At 33.2% G+C, this 19,319-nt stretch overlaps 2 protein-coding genes across 2 annotated transcripts in view; one reads left to right on the forward strand and one right to left on the reverse strand.

The window, feature by feature from the left end:
• Positions 1-19,319, reverse strand: part of Nagk (N-acetylglucosamine kinase) — a 139,369-nt gene that overhangs the window by 105,629 nt on the left and 14,421 nt on the right. The window contains exons 6-8 of the mRNA XM_090115423.1: positions 18,824-19,032; positions 17,635-17,881; positions 14,764-15,576 (exon numbers count right to left, since the gene is read on the reverse strand). Coding sequence (XP_089971549.1) covers positions 17,672-17,881; positions 18,824-19,032 — 419 coding nt within the window. The 3' untranslated portion in view covers positions 14,764-15,576; positions 17,635-17,671. The remainder of the gene's footprint in view (positions 1-14,763; positions 15,577-17,634; positions 17,882-18,823; positions 19,033-19,319) is intronic.
• Positions 7,848-13,331, forward strand: HtrA2 (HTRA2-related serine protease). Its single transcript, XM_090115426.1, has 7 exons — positions 7,848-8,347; positions 8,764-8,895; positions 9,777-9,873; positions 10,560-10,727; positions 11,451-11,551; positions 12,025-12,089; positions 13,149-13,331. The coding sequence occupies exons 1-7, from the start codon at positions 7,895-7,897 to the stop codon at positions 13,312-13,314; spliced, it is 1,182 nt and encodes a 393-aa protein (XP_089971552.1). The 5' UTR covers positions 7,848-7,894; the 3' UTR covers positions 13,315-13,331.

Raw genomic sequence — 19,319 nt, forward strand, 5'->3', positions numbered from 1 at the left:
GGAACAGACAACTTTTAGCATCTTGGTGTTACACAAGTTGCATGATGAAGCTCGTCATTCCTAAGAAAAAAGTTTTAATATCACTGTTTAATATAGCAATAATATTTCCATGTACTTATAAATATTTAAACTTTGTAAAGGGTAAGTAATTATTTTTAGAACCCCCTGAACCCGAATGGCTGAAAAATCTAAAGAATTATATAAAGATATTAATAGAAAGCATTGGAAGACAGAACTTTCAAGAGTTTTTAACACCAGTGATTAAGAGTAAGTAAAATTATTTTACGCATTATGTTTTACCTACTTAGCTTAGATTAAGGATTGGTCTCCGCGCGCGCTACGACGCGCGCGGAGACCAATCCATAATCTAAGCTACTTAGATTTAAAAATACTATAGACTATACTAAGTAGTAGTTTTACTATATTTTTACGTAAGAAAATTACCTGTAATCCATCTTCAAAATTTTACATTGAGTTTATTAAACAGCTGCAAGCCAAAAATTAATATAACATTCGTGAGATAATAATTCCACGTTTCATTTCTTTCTATGTGCAAAATAAACAAAACGCGCTCTTTTTGTCTTTCTTTTTTTTTATGCCTACAGCCGGCGGCGCGCCCGTGTTACCAGCCTGTATCTTTATTTTAAAATAGAATATAAAATAATAATATTCTGTCCTGTCTGGTTGCGTAAATTTAATAAAAAAAAATCTTGTTCGAAATTCAAAACTCATTACTTGCCTTTATGAAAATCTATTGAACTTTTTCCGTAGTTATAGTGAGTTAAATTTGTTTTAATTAACTTTAAAATTAACAGCGATCGAGTTTAAACATGACGTTAAAATAACTGACATTGATGGTAAGTCTTTTAACTAATCCTTAATATCCATTTTCGTTTAAAATTGTTCTAAAGAAGAATAAAAGGAAATACAGTACCAAAAACTAAAACTCAAAATCCTTTTCTATTCTTTATTCGAGACTCGCAGTAAAACACTTGATACAAAGGAGTTAACTTGGCTTATTAACTAATTAACTGAGCTAGTCTAGACAACAACAACAAGAAAACAATGATTTCAATGTTTCTGAAGATTTTTAAGTGCTCATTAATCTTTTTATTTTTGTAGTCGATGAATTTGGTAAGTTAAATTTAAAATAACGTAGGTTCTTAATTATTTTGTTTTTCTTAGAAAAATTTCAATCATTAAGTATTTGTTAAAAGCCTGATATAAATTGTTAAGTTAAAGATATGTAGGTATGATAGGTATAACAGAAAACCATAAGTTCTACATAGTTCTACCACAGGTTCTACAGTCTACACATGGGGACGAACAAAGTCGCTATCGCTGTTTGTTGGTCCCAATGTACGTTTCGATCTATTTAGTGATGTTTTTTTTAATAATATATAGTTCTTGGGGAAGGTTTAAGTACCTGTAGGACGGTCAGTAGGTATAAGTTGTAAAGTTTCTATAAAATGGGCGAAACCGCGCGCAGAAAGCTTGTAATAATTAAGGTACCCATGTAAAATTGGTATGAGTGTCGTTTTATACGACGGACTGATACTAAAACCCCACCAGGCGTACCATGACATCCCTTAAGGTCACGGATACCCTACAAAACCTCATGAACATAATTCAGTACAAAACCCGAGATCACAGGATATTTAAATTTACCATATTATTTACATAATATGTGTAAGTATTTCTGTTTCTCACTTATATAGGCGCTTTTAATTTTCTATTATTTTTTGTGCCTCAAAATAAGTACATACATAATATAAAGATTGGATGTTAAACATCTCTCAGGTAAAATAATTGTTATTTATGAAGAATTGAAGGCAGCATCAAAGATAATGAGTCGGGGTAAGTTAAATAATATATTTTCTTTTTTTATATAAATAAAATATTGATAACGACTGAATGAGTGTGTGAATTTGTCCTTTGATCAATGGAAGAATTGTTTAGTAATGATAACGGTAGAATGTTTATTTTTCGATCCCAATTTCGTTTGATTATATATTTTTTTTATTTCTTGCCACAGATTACTTAAATATCTTCTATGTTTTATGTGCTAATTTTATGTACTATATCAAAGCCATGCCATAGTAGATACCCGTATAAAATTAGATAGCATAAAGCATTACTATTTAGTTAGTAGTAATATTTGTGGCGTGGCACTAAGCTTTCCTATTATATTTAACTTCTTTCCATCAAATTATTGTTAGAAGTCTTAATAAATGCACTACATCCTAATATAATTATGTTCCTGACATATTGATTAATTATGACTATAATCAAAGACGACAAGCGATCAATTGATTAACTTGCTCTCGAAGTTTGCGAGTTCGCTTGATGACATGTATACTTTGATATACGTATATGTTATCTGTGATGACACTACACCGACCTATGAGGATACTAAAATTCTGTTTGTTGATAGTTGATACTAGTTGCGACTCTCGTCTTTGCACGGATTGAATTATTAGGTTTTGATAGACATAGGCAGAAGGTTTTAGTTGTAGAATTTAAGTGTAATGATAATTGCATAAGAGGGTTTTATTTAACTAAAAAAAACGGATTATACTATACAGGAAGTGGATAATATTATTTGGTATACTTACCTACTTACTTCCAATTAGCGAAAGATTTTTCAGTAGTATGTTTCTGGAAGGTAAGTAGCAAACAGTAAAAGTAACAGCAATAGATTATTGTTTTTTATTTTCAGATTCGAAGAAAAGAAAGAGAAAAAGCAAAAAGAAAAGTAAGTTTAATCCCGCTTACTATCCAATTAGAAAAAATTATGAAGTAATCAGTTATGTTTTCTACTTTTTTTAATAAAATAATAATAAGTATAAAATAATAATTACCTAGGTTGGTATCTAAGAATACAAGGAAAATTGTTATTGACGCAACATAGGTAGTTCTGTGTCGTACCTAGTTTTCATTTTGAAAATCAATTAGCAGTTTAGCATTACCTATCGATAAAAATGATGCAATCATAATTGTCCGTATTTAAGCAAAAAGGAACCACCCAGCAAAAACGCACTTCTGAGATATCAAAGGATTTACAAAAACATTTGCAGCTCTGTTAGATGAAGTAAAATTAAAATTTATTTTATTTAAATTCATTGATAAATTACTTATTTAAGTATGTGTATATAAATTTGCTTTGAATATTCTTAAACTTTCTAGATAATTAAGAAAATGTGCATGTGGTTCCTTTTAACATTTATCAATTGATAAGTTTTCTCTTATACAAAAAGGAACCACATCCCAGGGATTTAATGATATAAATGAAACTATGTATTTATAATATCGTAATTAAAGCTTTAATTAATAAAATATATAAAATAATACTTATATAGAACGTTTATTCGACGTTATCATCAAATTGGATTTTGAAATCCAGTCCATCTATGTGGTCTTCAATTGCATCATCACTAATGAGACCGTTATAAAAACTGTGCATCTGGTGGAATGAGATGTAATATGGACTGAATATCGCTAGAAGGTGAAGAAAGCTTCTCCAGAGGCACCGACGTATAAGGTTCTTCGTTATCTTCTGTAATAAAAAGAAAAAAGCTTTAAATCAAAACAAAGCCGCATGGCTTTTATACGTAGGTAGGTATATGGCGACAGCAAAATATTATTAAATAAATAATAAAAATCTTTATTGACATAATAATTGTACAGGTCTAGATAATGAATCCTTCGACTCCTGAACTAGTTAAAACTGTGTCTCAGGAGCCAGAGGCTTCTCCCAATATTGATCATAGTATTATGTCTATAAACTAAACTAAAAGCTCTAAAATAACAAAAATAAAGACAAGGTAAGTTAAATTTATACGTAAGCGCATTTGTGTATATCTAGATGAATGTGAGTGAGTGTGTGTGTGTGTATGTGGGTGTGTGTGGGTGTGTGAGAGTGTGTGCGTGTGTGCGTGTGTGAATGAGTGAGTGTAGTTGTGCATAAATGTTGTAATTTATAAACATTTTCTGTTGATGTGATTTATTATATACAATATTTTTTTTTTATCTATACTATGTTGTTAAAAGATCCCTTAAAATAATTTCAGTGTCGTCGTAGTCAAAGTTCTCAAGCCAGGTGAGTATTAAGTTTTTTATTCCATTATTATTTACTTTTTTCAATTTTAATTCTTTATTTATAATATTGTACAGGTGCGGCGCAACTACATTGTAGTGCTTTTGTGCGAATCTTGATTTCGTTATCGGAAATGGGCAACGGTCCACACGCTTGGTACTTTCAGGTAAGTAAGGCACGTCCTTTTTATGATAGCGTCTCAGGGTTTCAAATATGAAAAGCTTTCTGATACTTAAAACTCTGGCTTTTTTATAAACCTCACTTGTGGGATGACTGAATGGTAGATGAAGGCAGACTTTAAGAATTGCTCTCTGGGCACGCTCAGCTGTTATAAGGAGCGATTTGGATGCATTGCCCCAAGCACATATACAATACCTTATTAAACATTCGCACAAGGATTTATAGGTTTCTATTACTAATTTTTGTTCTGCGACAGATCTCAAAGTTTTAAAAATATAAATTAGTTGACGAACTCTAGAAGATAAAGTGGAAATATGTGAAGTCCAATTCAAATTGTCATCGATCTGAACTCCAAGATATTTAATAGAGTGAACACGCGAGAGCGTAGCACAGTTGCAGCTTCCGATATGGTTACCACGATTACATGGGTGAGTGTGTATTTTAAGAATCGTGTCTTCACTAGCGGCACCTTTTGATGTAATACTATAACACATATATTTCGTTTTGCTAGTATTGATAGTGAGTAAGCTATTTTCCAACCAACTAGTCACTACGGAAAGGCAATCTTCAGCAAGTTTTGTTACAGTTGACCAAGTCTTATCATGGACGAGTAAAACAGTATCGTCTGCGAACATGAAAAGATCAAGTCCACGTAAGGTAATACAACATAGGTCATTTATATATACAAGGAAGAGGGTAGGTCCTAATGTACTTCCTTGAGGAACGCCAAAAGTGCACTCTGAGCTCTTATAAAGCCGTGTCTATGACTATGTTGTATGTACATGCGCCATGTACAAAAAACTGGCTAAGTGCGAGTCGGACTCGCGCAACGAAGAGTTCCGTACCATTATCTATAAAAACGGCAAAAAAATCACGGTTTATTGTATGGGAGCTTCTTAAATATTTATTTTATTCTGTTTTTTGGTATTTGTTGTTACAGCGGTATCAGAAATACATCATATGAAATTTCGACTAGATAGTCGAAATTTCATATGATGTATTTCCGTGACAGTTAGATAACTGTCACGGTTCATGAGACAGAGGGATAGACAGACGGACAGCGGAGTCTTAGTAATAGGGTCTCGTTTTACCCTTTGGGTACGGAACCCTAAAAATCATACGCAACAGTGGCAACCCTAGCAAAAAATTAAATAAACTTGTTAAAATTTTGAATTTCGCAGGCTAGGGCCTTGTTCCGGTCAAAACAGTAGCCGCGCGAGTTTTAAAATCAAACAAATAATTATATGCGCTGAATGATGTGGCTGAATTTACTGTACTGAATCTGAATCTAAACGTATTTTACCAAAATAGTAGGTAGGTACCTAGATCATCGACAGTTATTTTTAAAACAGGGTTTAGACTTTAGTAGTTTTATCTCACAATGACAGATGAATCGTAACAAAATGATCTCTTAATTCGACTCGCCGCGCCTTCGTGAACAACGACATTGTCGTTAAAATACGTAAATCCACAGAGAATTCCTCTTGTACTTACTTAATGAACTATCTTCTTAAAATCACACCACAATCGGGAATGAATCAAAAGTGGATAAAGCGTACCTGCATCTCAGATTCAATAAGTACTTAAATGCATTAAATAAAACTACTTACCCGTTGTATCTTCATTATTATCTTCGGTGTTGGTCTCCAATGCTTTTCTTACCAATTGCTTGCTTATTTATTTATTACTAAACATTTTCACATTTAATTTTAAAGGTAACTAGCGGTCCGCCCCGGCTTCGCCCGTGGACCATATTTACGTTTTCTCTACATAAAAACCATCCTCGTACTTCAAGGAATATAATAAAAAAAGAATTATCTAAATCGGTTCAGCCGTTCTCGAGTTATGCGCTTACCAACACATTTTGCGATTCATTTTTATATATAAGAAGAAGAAGATTAACAAAAACAATAGCGGAGCAATACTTCGCGGAGGAAAAAAACACCGTCACGTATTCGAACTACTTCGCTGAATGTCACCTATATTGACAGATGTTCGACGTTTTACTTAAAAAATTGGAGTTTTGCACTTAAGTAATGAAATACGTTGTTTAAAGATGAGAAGCATTGTAACAACTCAAGGCATTTGGTTCCATATAGCGATGATGGGTTTCAGAATGTTTTACAATATTTATTTATGCATAATAGAACCGAATGCTTGTGGTTTTATTTTGCAATAAAAAATTACAATTAAATTATGTATTTATTTTACGCATAACCATACCACAGAAACCTGGTTCCATTTTGTGTATTAAAAATAATTGTTATTAATAGAAATATGTGTAATGTATAATGGTACCAAGTAGGTGTGGATCTGTTTTGTATAAAATGACATGATAGTAATATCGTTTATTTGTTTGAACAAAGCAGTCCCGTGGTGCTGTGGTTCGGTTTTGCTTAATATGGTATTATTCGTTGTTGCTGGTGGTTCCTTTCTGCTTTTAGTATACCTTGTTTCCAACGTAAAAATCATGTGGTTCTTGTTTGTATAAGAATTTAGACCACTTTTGAATGAGTATTCTTCAATAAAAGTAAAAAACGAAATTTGTCGAGTGGTTCCATTTTGCATAAATACGGACAATTAATACTCATCTAAATTTAATATTGTAACGTTTGTTTCCATTTCAGAACGAAAGCGCACGAAACATGAAAGCGATGAATAAAAATAATCGTCGATTACATTCATTATTTTTCAATGAATTCAATATGAAATAAAGCTCGTGAGCAATACCAATAATTATCATTTGTTATAATATATAAAAACTAATCTATGAAAATCACTATTTCAGCTTTGTATAATAATTTTAGGAGCTCGATTATTTGCGTTAATTGGAGCGTTATGGGAGATAAATTATCTGGCTATAGTGGTATGTGGGTATTAAATTATTAACGTTATTTGTTTAATTATTATTGAGCTTTAATTTTGAACAGTTGATATCTTAATAATAAGGAATAATTAATACAATACTGGAAATAAGTACCTAGCAATATATCGTTGATTTAATATTATATTGAACAGATAAAGAAGAGTAGCAACGTCATTTAAGTACCTAATAAATATTTAAAACGTTTAATACTTACAATCCATTTATCCATACTAATATTATAAATGTGAAAGTAACTCTGTCTGTCTGTCTGTTACTCAATCATGCCTAAACTAGAACCAATTTGCATGAAATTTGGTATGGAGATATTTTGATACCCGAGAAAGGACATAGGCTACCTTTTATTGCGAAATATGTACCACGGGCGAAGCCGGGGCGGACCTCTAGTATTATATAATACGTGTACGGTGCAAGTGTTTGTATGCAAACATAAAAAATGGCATGACAGTAACTTATTTAGATGTACATATTTTTTTTTTGTAATTATTTAAGTACGTAAGTACCATATAAAAGCAAAGAAAACCTTGTTGTATTTTTCTCTCAATTTAATTGTTAAATTTTGTAGAATTATATCACAATATTAACAACACAGCTTAGTTAAATTATTAATCGTGTAGACTTGAGCCATAGAGTAATTTTTTGTAGTCTATGTGCCTTCTAGTAAAAATAAATATGTCACTTGTCAACAAGATGTCAACTGTCATTACAAATCTATTCACCAATTTGGCAACAAGATGATAAATACAAGGATAGTATCTCGATTTTTTAACTTAAAATCATTAAAATACATTCATTGTAGATGTTCTAGTCGTGCTTTGTCTACATTTAAGTATTCTGACCACAACGGTGGTGATAGTTTTCGCAATGGACACTATTTTGGCGGCATTCTCGCTGTTGCTGCAGGAGTCTGTAGTTATGTGAGCTTAAAGGAGAAGATAGAAGCTGCTACTATAAGTTTAGATGGTAGGCGTGAGAAGTATAACTTCATAGCTGATGTTGTGGCCGTATCGGCCCCGTCGGTCGTGTATATAGAAATCCAGGACAGCAGACGTTTAGACTTGTTTTCTGGGAAACCTATAACTATTTCGAACGGTTCTGGTTTTATAGTGAACCCAGATGGGTTGATATTGACGAACGCTCACGTTGTTGTAAATAAACCGAATGCTGTGGTCCATGTACGGCTTATGGTGAGTAAAATGTGTGATGTAATCTTTTGACCATATTGTGACATATATATCTTATAATTTTTTTCTGATGTATTCATTATTATCAGGAGATGGATCTTATGTATTGAAAGCTTAAGAAATTTGCGCTAAAAAAAAAAAAGAAAAATTTTTAAGGGTTTGACAGTTTGTGCTAAGAAAGGAGAATGTCTGTCGGCTAAAGCTAGAAAATCTATAGTAATATTATAAAGCTGATGAGTTTATTTGTTTGAATGCGCTAATCTCAGGAACTACTGGTCAGATTTGAAAAATTTTTTTAGTGTTAGATAGCCCATTTAACCCGGGTGAAACCCCGAAGCGCAGGTATTGATAAAATAAAACAGCAAAGTCAATTCAATATTAGGTAGTTATTAGTTTTTAAAAATAAAATTGTATTTCAGGATGGATCCACCCACATAGGACTTCTAGAAGATGTAGATATGAAATCAGACCTGGCAACATTAAGGATACCAGTGAATAACTTGCCAACAATGAAATTGGGGTCATCCGCTGATTTACGGCCTGGCGAGTGGGTTTGTATTAAATATTGAGATAGCTTGAGAATATTTCCTTGCAGGATAAGGAATACAATTTTACTGAGTAGTATTTTCAAGCAAAAAATTTAAATAATTCTGTTTCAAAAGCTAAAGCTAAATTTATATTTCAAAATTTTCAAATTCAATATTTTTTTTACTGCTACTAAGGTTGAAGAAAAACAATGTATGCTTACAGTTTCTTTTATGATTAAAATTTAAAACCTTATTTTGTTAAAATTAAAATCTTTAGTTTTGCACGCCTCATAAGCGAAGCGTTGAGGTGGGTACTACTGTCACTTCGCGCAAAACATCTGATTTTTCAAACTTAAAATGTCTTTATGTATCATACATTGCACTTGTAAGATAATACATACACACACACATATTAAGAAAAAACACTATTTTTAATGTTCATGATATTTTTGATGTCATTTTTGTTATTTAAACTAGTTAAAAAACAGTTTAAAAAAGTTCTGTCTTGGACGTCCGTGTGTCTGTATGTGCGGATCCTTTTTCTTGTTAACACAATAGCGACCGAAATACTTTACTAATCGAGTCTTTTTTTTTCTCTTACGCTTGAGTATGCTCAGGAATAGAACCCTTTCATTTTTCAGGGTCTGATTCGATGTAGTTTAATTGTTATTAAATAAACAAAAATAATAATTAATAAATATTTATTAAAAAAAAAATATTATGAGACGTGCACTTTTGGATTTTCCAAATTATTTAATTTACTAACATAGTTATTAAGAGATTACTAAGTTAGTGGACCTATGATGTTCTGTCAATAAATGAATTTAATTTAATTTATATAGGAATCTATTTAAAATGATTTAGGAAAGGGCTAAATAATATTTAATAGGGGATGTTATTTTCAGGTGGTAGCGATGGGTAGTCCTTTAGCGTTAAGTAACACAGTGACAGCGGGAGTTGTTAGCTCTACACATAGAGCTAGCAAAGAGCTGGGGTTACAAGGTGAGATATTTATTAAGCTATTGCATAGCTTCTATTGCGAGCCTTGAGCGTGGGGACCGAATCCAGAAATTGCGTAATGAAAAACCTCACGCTCCCCTCTCCGACGGACACGGAGGTGTGGCTTGAAGGCATGCTACGCAATAGCTTTACCGCGGCAGTCCCCGAGTGCCACACGTCTTTTTTTTACATTTGATTAATTAATAAATCAATTACTTAATTTGAATAGATTTGAACAAGTTTTGTGTGATTTGAATATTATAAGAAAAAAAGCGTGTGTGCGAAACTTCTTTAGCAAAATCCAAAATCTTTGCCTTACTCCATGACGTGACAGTATTGACATGACGCTAAGTTAAAAAATTTCCCTCAACGCGTAACGAAGTTTTACTTCAATAAATCAATTACATACTTACTTTATTTAGATACTACTTTATTTGAATAATATTTGTGTTATTTGAAAAATATATTGTAAAAGTATACTGGGTTATTCATTTTAGTACTACTTCTTTGTCTAATTTCAAGATAATTTCAATATAATATACAAAAATAAATATAATAGACATAAATTTTTTTTTACATTTGATCAAAATCGACTCTAAAGGAGTTGGTTACAGGTGTTAAAATATGCTTAAATATCTTGAAAAACGAAAGTAGTAACTAAACTAATCATTTTAAATATATTATTCCAGGTAAAGACATGGTGTACATACAGACAGACGCGCCAATCACATTCGGTAACAGCGGCGGGCCGTTGGTAAATTTGGACGGCGAAGCGATTGGCATTAATAGTATGAAAGTCACGTCTGGCATATCTTTCGCTATACCCATTGATTATGTAAAGGAGTTTCTGGCTAAACGTAAGTATCGCATTAACCCTACTATCTATATATATATAAAAGAAAGTCGTGTTAGTTACTCCACTTATAACTCAAGAACGGCTGAACCGATTTAGCTGAAAATTGGCAGGGAGGTAGTTTAGAGCCAGGAGAAGGACAAAGGATACTACATATGTACCACGGGCGAAGCCAGGGCGGACCACTAGTAATATTATAAATGCGATATTTTGTGAGGATGGTTGGATATTTGTTACTCTTTCACGTAAATACTACTGAACCGGTTACAATGAAATTTGGTATGTCGCCAGCTGAAGACCCAGAATAAGACATAGGCTACTTTTTATCCCGGAAATGTCACAGGAACGGGAACTATTCGAGATTTTCTTTGAAAACGCGGTTCAAGCGCAAATTTAGTTATAAACTAGCAACCAGCCTGGGCTCTGCTAGGTTTTAACCAGGGATAAAAAATAGAGTATGTATAATCTATTTAGTAGGAAACATATTGATGGACAAAACTTATTATTTTGTTATGATTTTTTAATGTATTTTGCATTGTACAAAAGTACCTAATAAAAATCTTTTTTTGTGTGATATTTTACAAATTACTGCCATCTATTGCACTGCTTTCAATTGTAATTTAAATAAATACTATGTCGTTAAGTTTTTCTAAACCTCAATACTGGCAAAATAAATATTAACTTAAATTAGCTACAGTTTAATTTATTGCAATATTTAATTTTACAGGAAAAACTAAATCACCTCAAGTATCTAGGCGATACTTGGGTATCACGATGTTGTCTCTGACGCCGAATATTCTCATGGAGTTACGGATGAGGAACCCAGAGGTAATTTAATCTATACTAATATTATAAAGCTGAAAGGTTTGTTTGTTTGTTTGAACGCGCTAATCTCCCGAGATTATAGTTCCCGAACTACTCCGACGGGTCCGATTTGAAAAATTCTTTCGGTGTTAGACAGCCCATTCATTGAGGAAGGCTATATGCTATATATCATCACACTAAGACCAACAGGAATGGAGCAACGCGGGTAAAACCGCGGGGCACAGCTAGTATATTATATAACATAATATGGTTATAATCTTAGAATACATCCTACTTCCTACTAATATTACAGATGTGAAAGTCTGTGAGGATGGATGTGAGTGTGTCTGTGTGTTTGTTACTCTCACGCAAATACGACTGAACCGATTACACTTTATGTACAATATTAATATATTTTTTAAATAATAGGAACATGCGAATGCTACTAAAGAATAACTTGTCGAAGTAGATAAAAACCATATTTATTATTATTTCAGATGCCTTCAGATATCCAACATGGTATCCTTGTATGGAAGGTCATAATTGGATCTCCAGCTTATAAGTGAGTATAATTATGTTGTTTCATTTTATATTATTTATTTAATTTAGTTTTATATTATTTGTACAAGATGATTATTTGTATTTTTGCTAATCTCCCCCTAGTGATATATTAATTGTTAATGCTCGTGACTGTACTTGATAATGAAATTACTGAAAAAATTTATGTCGTCCTTTAAAAAATAAGCTAAAAAAATTTCAAATTTAGATCTATCGAATCCACCAAAAATTCGGTAGATTCGAATAAAGCGATTTCTTCGAAACTGCGCATTAAGACTGCGATTTTTGTTATAATAATATATGCTATGTTAAGTCTTAATGTGTAATTTATCCAGAGCAGTAAAAGCATGAACAATAATTAACAAAAATCAAAAATAAAGTCCATATTTCCTCATATTCCTGTCATAAACAACTCAGCTTAAAAAATATATCGTTGTTTTTGAAGTGAAACTTCTTTATCGGGGTTGGAAAAAATTTAGTGTAAGTAATATTTTTCGTTACGCGTGACATTTTTCCGTTACGCGCCATCTTTTTCTTATCCCTACTACGCGTGATTCGACGTATTTCTGTAAAGTTGCATACCTATAGTAAATTATTTTTTGAAAAATTAGGTCATAATGAAGTTTCACTTACGTGTTTACACTAGTTCACGCACACATTTTTTTTGACGTGACAACGTCTTATAATTCGATAGAGCCGGCTGCACGCACGAAAAAACATGACTCATGCGGCGTTACCTCGCTCTGAGGCGTTCCATGTGGCTTGAAGTGCAAGCGAGAGCGCGGAACGAGCGACAAAGAAGCACAATCGGACGTTGTCACGTTCAACTATCGTCAGTAAACCGACTTTACAGACAACCAATTTTTTATTTTTGAAGTGAAACTTCTTTATCGGGGTTGGACAAAAATTTAGTGTAACATTTTTGAGTTACGCCGTATGCGTGACTTTTTTGCGTTACGCCGTACGCGTGACATTTTTGCGTTACGCCATACTCGTGACATTTTTAAGGTCATAAAGAAGTTTCACTTCTTACGTGTGTACACGCATACATTTTTTCTTTCAGCGGTGGTCTACAGCCAGGTGACATAGTGACGCATATAAACGGCACGCCGGTGACAAGCGCAACGGATTTATACTCTGTGCTAGAAAATTCGGGCGGCAAATTGACAATGCAGATTGTTAGAGGAAGATTACGGACCACTATTGTTATTGCGCCTGAAATTCATTAAATGATTTGTAAATTGTTGTTTTGCTTTTTATTTATATATCTATACCAATAATAAAGTTGTCGCTAGGTAGCGATCTCTTCCAGGCTACCGTAAATTACAAAAAGTGATATTATTCTATCCTATCCTACTAATATTATAAATGCGAAAGTTTGTGAGGATGGATGTATGTGTGATGATAGGTGTGTGTTTGTTACTCTTTTTCTCGCAAATACTACTGAACCGATTACAATGAAATTTAGCACACATATAGAGGGTAACTTGTATTAACATATAGGATAGGTTTTATCCCGGATATCGGGAACAGAAACTATGCGGGTTTTTCTTTGAAAACGCAGACGGAAAGCACATAAAACTACATTACTTAGCATAAATGCATCATATGGGATTAAATAAAAGCCAGTATAATTTTATTCGATTTATTTACAAAAATTGAATACATAATTTGCCACTTTTAATACTAACAAAGGTTCAAATAAATGTGATATGACTGATACATGCTAAACACATTGGTCCCTATATGAAAAACAAATTTCTATATACAGAAAAAAAAATCGAAAATATCAAGGAAAAAGTTTTCCTATGATTTTAACCTACATGCATGCCAATAGTAAAGTGGCTTAAAATTATAATTTAGATTTACATTCTTTATTCTATCAAATATAACATAATCAATATATACATTGTTATTTTTACTAAGATCATGGTTGAAATTTACACAGAAAGACAAAACAATGATTACAAATCTAAAACTAGATGCTTTAGGAACTATCATATTTCTACAATAAACAACCTTAAAACTACTTAACTTACGATACATATTTGACTAAAATAGACCTCTTCAAGATATCTCACATTTTTTGTTTTACATATAAGTAAACTAGTATTACATACATTCTATTATAGCCTTTTTAATATAGGCCATGAATACCAGGTTAAAGGTAAGACGTTTGACGAATTTAGACAGGAGCTTCTACTCATGAAACTGAACAACTTTTGTTCTACAACTTTGCTAAATTCGTAGAAAAAAATTTGGACTTTGTGTGGAAATCGGTCAGCTGATTAGCGAAGTTTCCTTACAAAGTTCAATTTTTATACGAATTCAGCAAAGTTGTAGAACAAAAGTTGTTCAGTTTCATGAGTAGAAGCTCCTGTCTAAATTCGTGAAACGTCTTACCTTACACCCTGTATAATATGTATTTTAAATTCGAACCAGTAGTTTCTCACGGTGTATTTACATCAAACGAATATAGAGCTGGAGCAAGAGCATTCTTTCGTGATCTTTTAGTGTAAACGAAAACTCGTTTTCAATGTTGTCCAGAATTAGAACATTGCATATAATCTTTTCGAACGCACTAAGGACAACGAAAGAATGCTCTACGCTTGTTTACACTAAAATAATTTGACATAATGGGGTTAGAATGAGCATTCGCTCGTTTGATGTAAAATCACCGTTAGACTTGTTCCTTCAAACAAATTATGTTTTTCACCTACTGTATCAAAAACTAGTTTCACTACATAGAACCAAAAATGAACCTTAAGCATACTGTATTACGTTACAAAAACGTATTTATTTTACAATTTTCAATTTACTTAATACCTGTATGTTTGATAAACAGTTTTATAGCTATTTATAATGATAAAATCTCTTATCAGATCCAGATCAATTCAGATCTTAAATTATTTCCATTAATAAATCATGTAATTAAATTGGAAATTGTTTCAATTGTTCACAATAATTCGATATTATATTAATTTTATATTACAGGTTGGTACTTATTGTCTTAAATAAAATTATTTAATTCAATTGAGACCCGATTCTTAATTTTTTTACGAGAGTTTAAGCAACTCAAATTACAACTCAAAATAAAAATTGAGTTGCTAAAAATAATATTTGAAAAATCGAATTATTTTCGTTCGTCATATACATGTTAACTATATTACATTTAAATTGTAAAAAATAGATTTGGCACATAGATCTTAAATCTAAGCCCTTTATTTCTTGACTGATATGATATGAGATGGTGTTTTATTTATCTATACATATATTCAGTAACTAACATCATTTGCCTTATATAGCTTTTTGAAGGAAAATGCATTTGAAATTATTTAGTTTTAGAACTTCTAATTACTCTTGTTAATAATTCTTTACAAACAAACGAATACATTTCCTTTCACAATGTTAGCTATATAAAAAGTTCTACACACCATTTCTGGTACAATTTATATGATACCTAAATGCAGTCTAGACTTCCCAGACTAGCTATATAGACTACAAGCCCGCATAGGACAAAAATATGGGTCAAATGAACCACCAGGGGACATATCTAGAACGATAGCAGAGCAAAAAATAATAAGATTCATAGCTATGCCGTCACTTGTAAGCTGTCCAACTGAGTGCAGATGAGAATTGAAAAGTACAGGTAGACTCGGTAAATTTTGGTCATATATTTTTGTACGGCATTCTTAACCATCGATAGATCCATTAAAAATAATAAGAAACCGCTCAGTGCCGTACAAAAATGGTGGTCCACCAAGTCGGAATTTTTATTTAATTTCCGAGAGTTACCGGGGGTAAATTTGGTCATTTGACCATGTACGGCATCTGTGTCATACTATTGCTATACTGCTTTTAATCCATTATTCCGCAACGCCGTACAAAAATCATGGGGACAAGGGGAAAAAATCGAGAGTTATAATCCCCTCTCTTTTCCCACTCCAGGGGGTCATTTGACACAATACGAAATAAATTTATTTTTAAAGTATTTTATGCATAGATAATATTTTTTCATGTGCCGTACATTTTCGTTGGTTCAAAGGGGAAAAATCTGAAAAAGAAAAAAATCCATATAACGAAATGTTTGCTTTATATTTTTATAATAAAATATAAATATACATTAATATTAAGAAGCTCGAGGTGGTTAATTATCACCTTGGAAAGTTGGAGTCAGGTGGAATGGACTCCGTTAAATTGATGAACTAATAAAAAAGCTATGAACGAAAAGATGTGAATTATATGCAATCAGTCCATGAATACAGGTAAAGTCACAAGCAAATGCTAGCAATATATACATATTCAAAATGTACAAGTAAAGCGCTTTCAAATGATACCAAACACTGCATATTTATCTTAACTTTATTTTTTTACTCTGTTTGTTTTGTCCGCTAGAGGGCGCCACATTAGATTTTGTGAAACCCCATATAGCCTTTAGCTAGCTGGTCGCTGGTTATCCAGTGAACAATTCAGACGCTTCTAATGATATGTCATTTGTCGAATTCTGATAAGTAGTTTAGAAGTTACGAGGGAATAGATGAAATATGTAACATGACCTGTAAACAACCATAACCCTCCTTTTGCTTTGCCGTAGTTGGGTAAAAATATGTTAATGCCGTACTGTATCAAATGGCCATAAAGCACCCTTAAAATTGTAGCTTTCGTCGCTTTCATCAGCCTAAAAGATGTGGTCTGCACAAAAATGTACGGCATCGTTTTTTCCTAATTTATCTATGTTAATACTATTTAAAACAACGGATAAAGTGTAGAAAACTATTAATTTTCATTAATCTACGATGTTTAAATTTTAACAAAATTTCTGGTTTTGCATTTCTCTATAACTTTTTTTAGAACGGTTTCTTTTGAACGGCAATACTATACAACAATTGAATTTTACAATATCATGTTAAAAAAAAAGTTCCCGTACAGGGTCAAATGACCTTACAGCTCTTTATATCAAGAATTCGATGAAATTAAGATGATTATTGGTATACATTTAAAAGAACAATTATTTTTTGACGGCATTGCTTTTAATAGTACTTTTGAGTGCTAGATAATGTTTTGGAACCGAAGCCGTACTTAGTCAAATGACCCCCTGGAGTGGGAAAAGAGAGGGGATTGCAACTCTCGATTTTTTCCCCTTGTCCCCATGATTTTTGTACGGCGTTGCGGAATAATGGATTAAAAGCAGTATAGCAATAGTATGACACAGATGCCGTACATGGTCAAATGACCAAATTTACCCCCGGTAACTCTCGGAAATTAAATAAAAATTCTGACTTGGTGGACCAACATTTTTGTACGGCACTGAGCGGTTTCTTATTATTTTTAATGGATCTATCGATGGTTAAGAATGCCGTACAAAAATATATGACCAAAATTTACCGAGTCTACCTGTACTTTTCAATTCTCATCTGCACTCAGTTGGACAGCTTACAAGTGACGGCATAGTGATGAATCTTATTATTTTTTGCTCTGCTATCGTTCTAGATATATCCCCTGGTGGTTCATTTGACCCATATTTTTGTCCTATGCGGGCTTGTAGTCTAATAGTCCAGATAAAAAAAAACAATATTTTTTCATTAATTAGCTAAAAAATTCGGTACATCCGCAGCCAATACACCCATTCTCTTTGTGACCATTTACCTTCCCGTTCTCCGGTCTGTATGTATAGAAAACCTCGCAAAATGCTGTATCGTCTCGCGGCAGATTGTAGTTTACGTGTTTTGCTGCGAGCCACGCGGCGCCCATGGCGCTTGATACTCGCAAGCGGACTAGCTCAAGTTCCATATTTATCTGAAAAATAAATACACTATTTTAATGTATTTTTTCTGTTTTATGGTACCATCGAGCAGATTCATAAACACATTAAACGTGATGGTGGAATTCAAATTTCAAATTTTATTTATTAAACATACTTAAATACAATTACAATTACAATTTATTACAATGTACAATTAATTAGGAATGTTAGACGTCTAAAGTCCAGTCGCGGAGCAGGAAGAATTTCGTACAATGACCTATTTACCTACTGACAGTGGTCACAAACATTTTTGAATGAAGTGCAGTTTACATGAAATATTTGGAGGAGAAAATGTTTTGTACTAACTTATTAAATAAATGTCCTTTTTTCATTTACAATACTTATTAGTTACATTTAAATTTTTTCAATAACCACGATATATTATACGATACGTTTTGTCGTGACTCAAGGTCAATAAAAAAAACCACATGCAATCAAGAACAAACCTTACGCTCTCAGGTTAAAGGTTTACAATCCCTGAGGACGGCGGTCATTGCATTTGTGCGAGCAAGACACATTATATTTACGCGGGACGGCGGGAGTGACAGTGACAGGTAATGACAGGTTAATGTACGAAATTCTTCCTAGTTCACATCCGGACTTTAATAACAGTGGGGTTTTAGTCGGTAAGAATCCGACATAACCCACGGCTCCTTCCCCGGGAGCCGTGGGTATCTTTGGAAGATTTTCCCACTTAAAAAAAATTGGTTGTCTGTAAAGTCGGTTTACTGACGATAGTTGAACGTGACAACGTCCGATTGTGCTTTTTTGTCACTCTTTCCGCGCTCTCGCTTGCACTTCAAGTCTTGGCACTGGAAGTACATGGAACGCCTCAGAGCGAGGTAACGCCGCATGAGTCATGTTTTTTCGTGCGTGCAGCCGGCTATATCGAATTATAAGACGTTGTCACGTCAAAAGGATTTATTATGTCTCACCCGTCGCTCATTCAGCACGCTGAGCACGCCCGCCCTCAGCACGGGCCAGCTGTTCCACACCGACCCCACACACACGACCCGCACGGTACCGCTCGCGCGCCGCGCTAGCGCCGCCACGTGCCGCGCGAGGGACGCCCCCGCGTCCGCGAACACGTGCTGTGCGAGGGGGTCCCCGGTGTACGCTAGTTCGGATAAGTGTGCTGTTAGACCTGGAAATAATTATTTTATTCATTAACAAACTTTAGACCCAGAATACATAATAAATAACGCTACAGAACGGACACTCTCCGCCTCCCGCCAAAATTAAACACTTACCTCACCCCGCACGATCAGGCTAAAAATGGTCCACATTTTTCTGCAAGGACCTGTGGCAATGTGGCAAGGACGATACGCAACGAAGATTGACAACATTAATCAAATTGACAATTAATTACTTACTAAAAAAAAAAGATTCATATCTATACTAATATTATAAATCTGAAGAGTTTATTTGTTT

This window comes from Colias eurytheme, chromosome 23, assembly GCF_061535395.1.
Source record: "Colias eurytheme isolate Ceu_HAF_F1 chromosome 23, ilColEury1 Martin Lab GWU primary, whole genome shotgun sequence".
In the NCBI taxonomy this organism is placed as follows: Eukaryota; Metazoa; Arthropoda; class Insecta; order Lepidoptera; family Pieridae; genus Colias; species Colias eurytheme.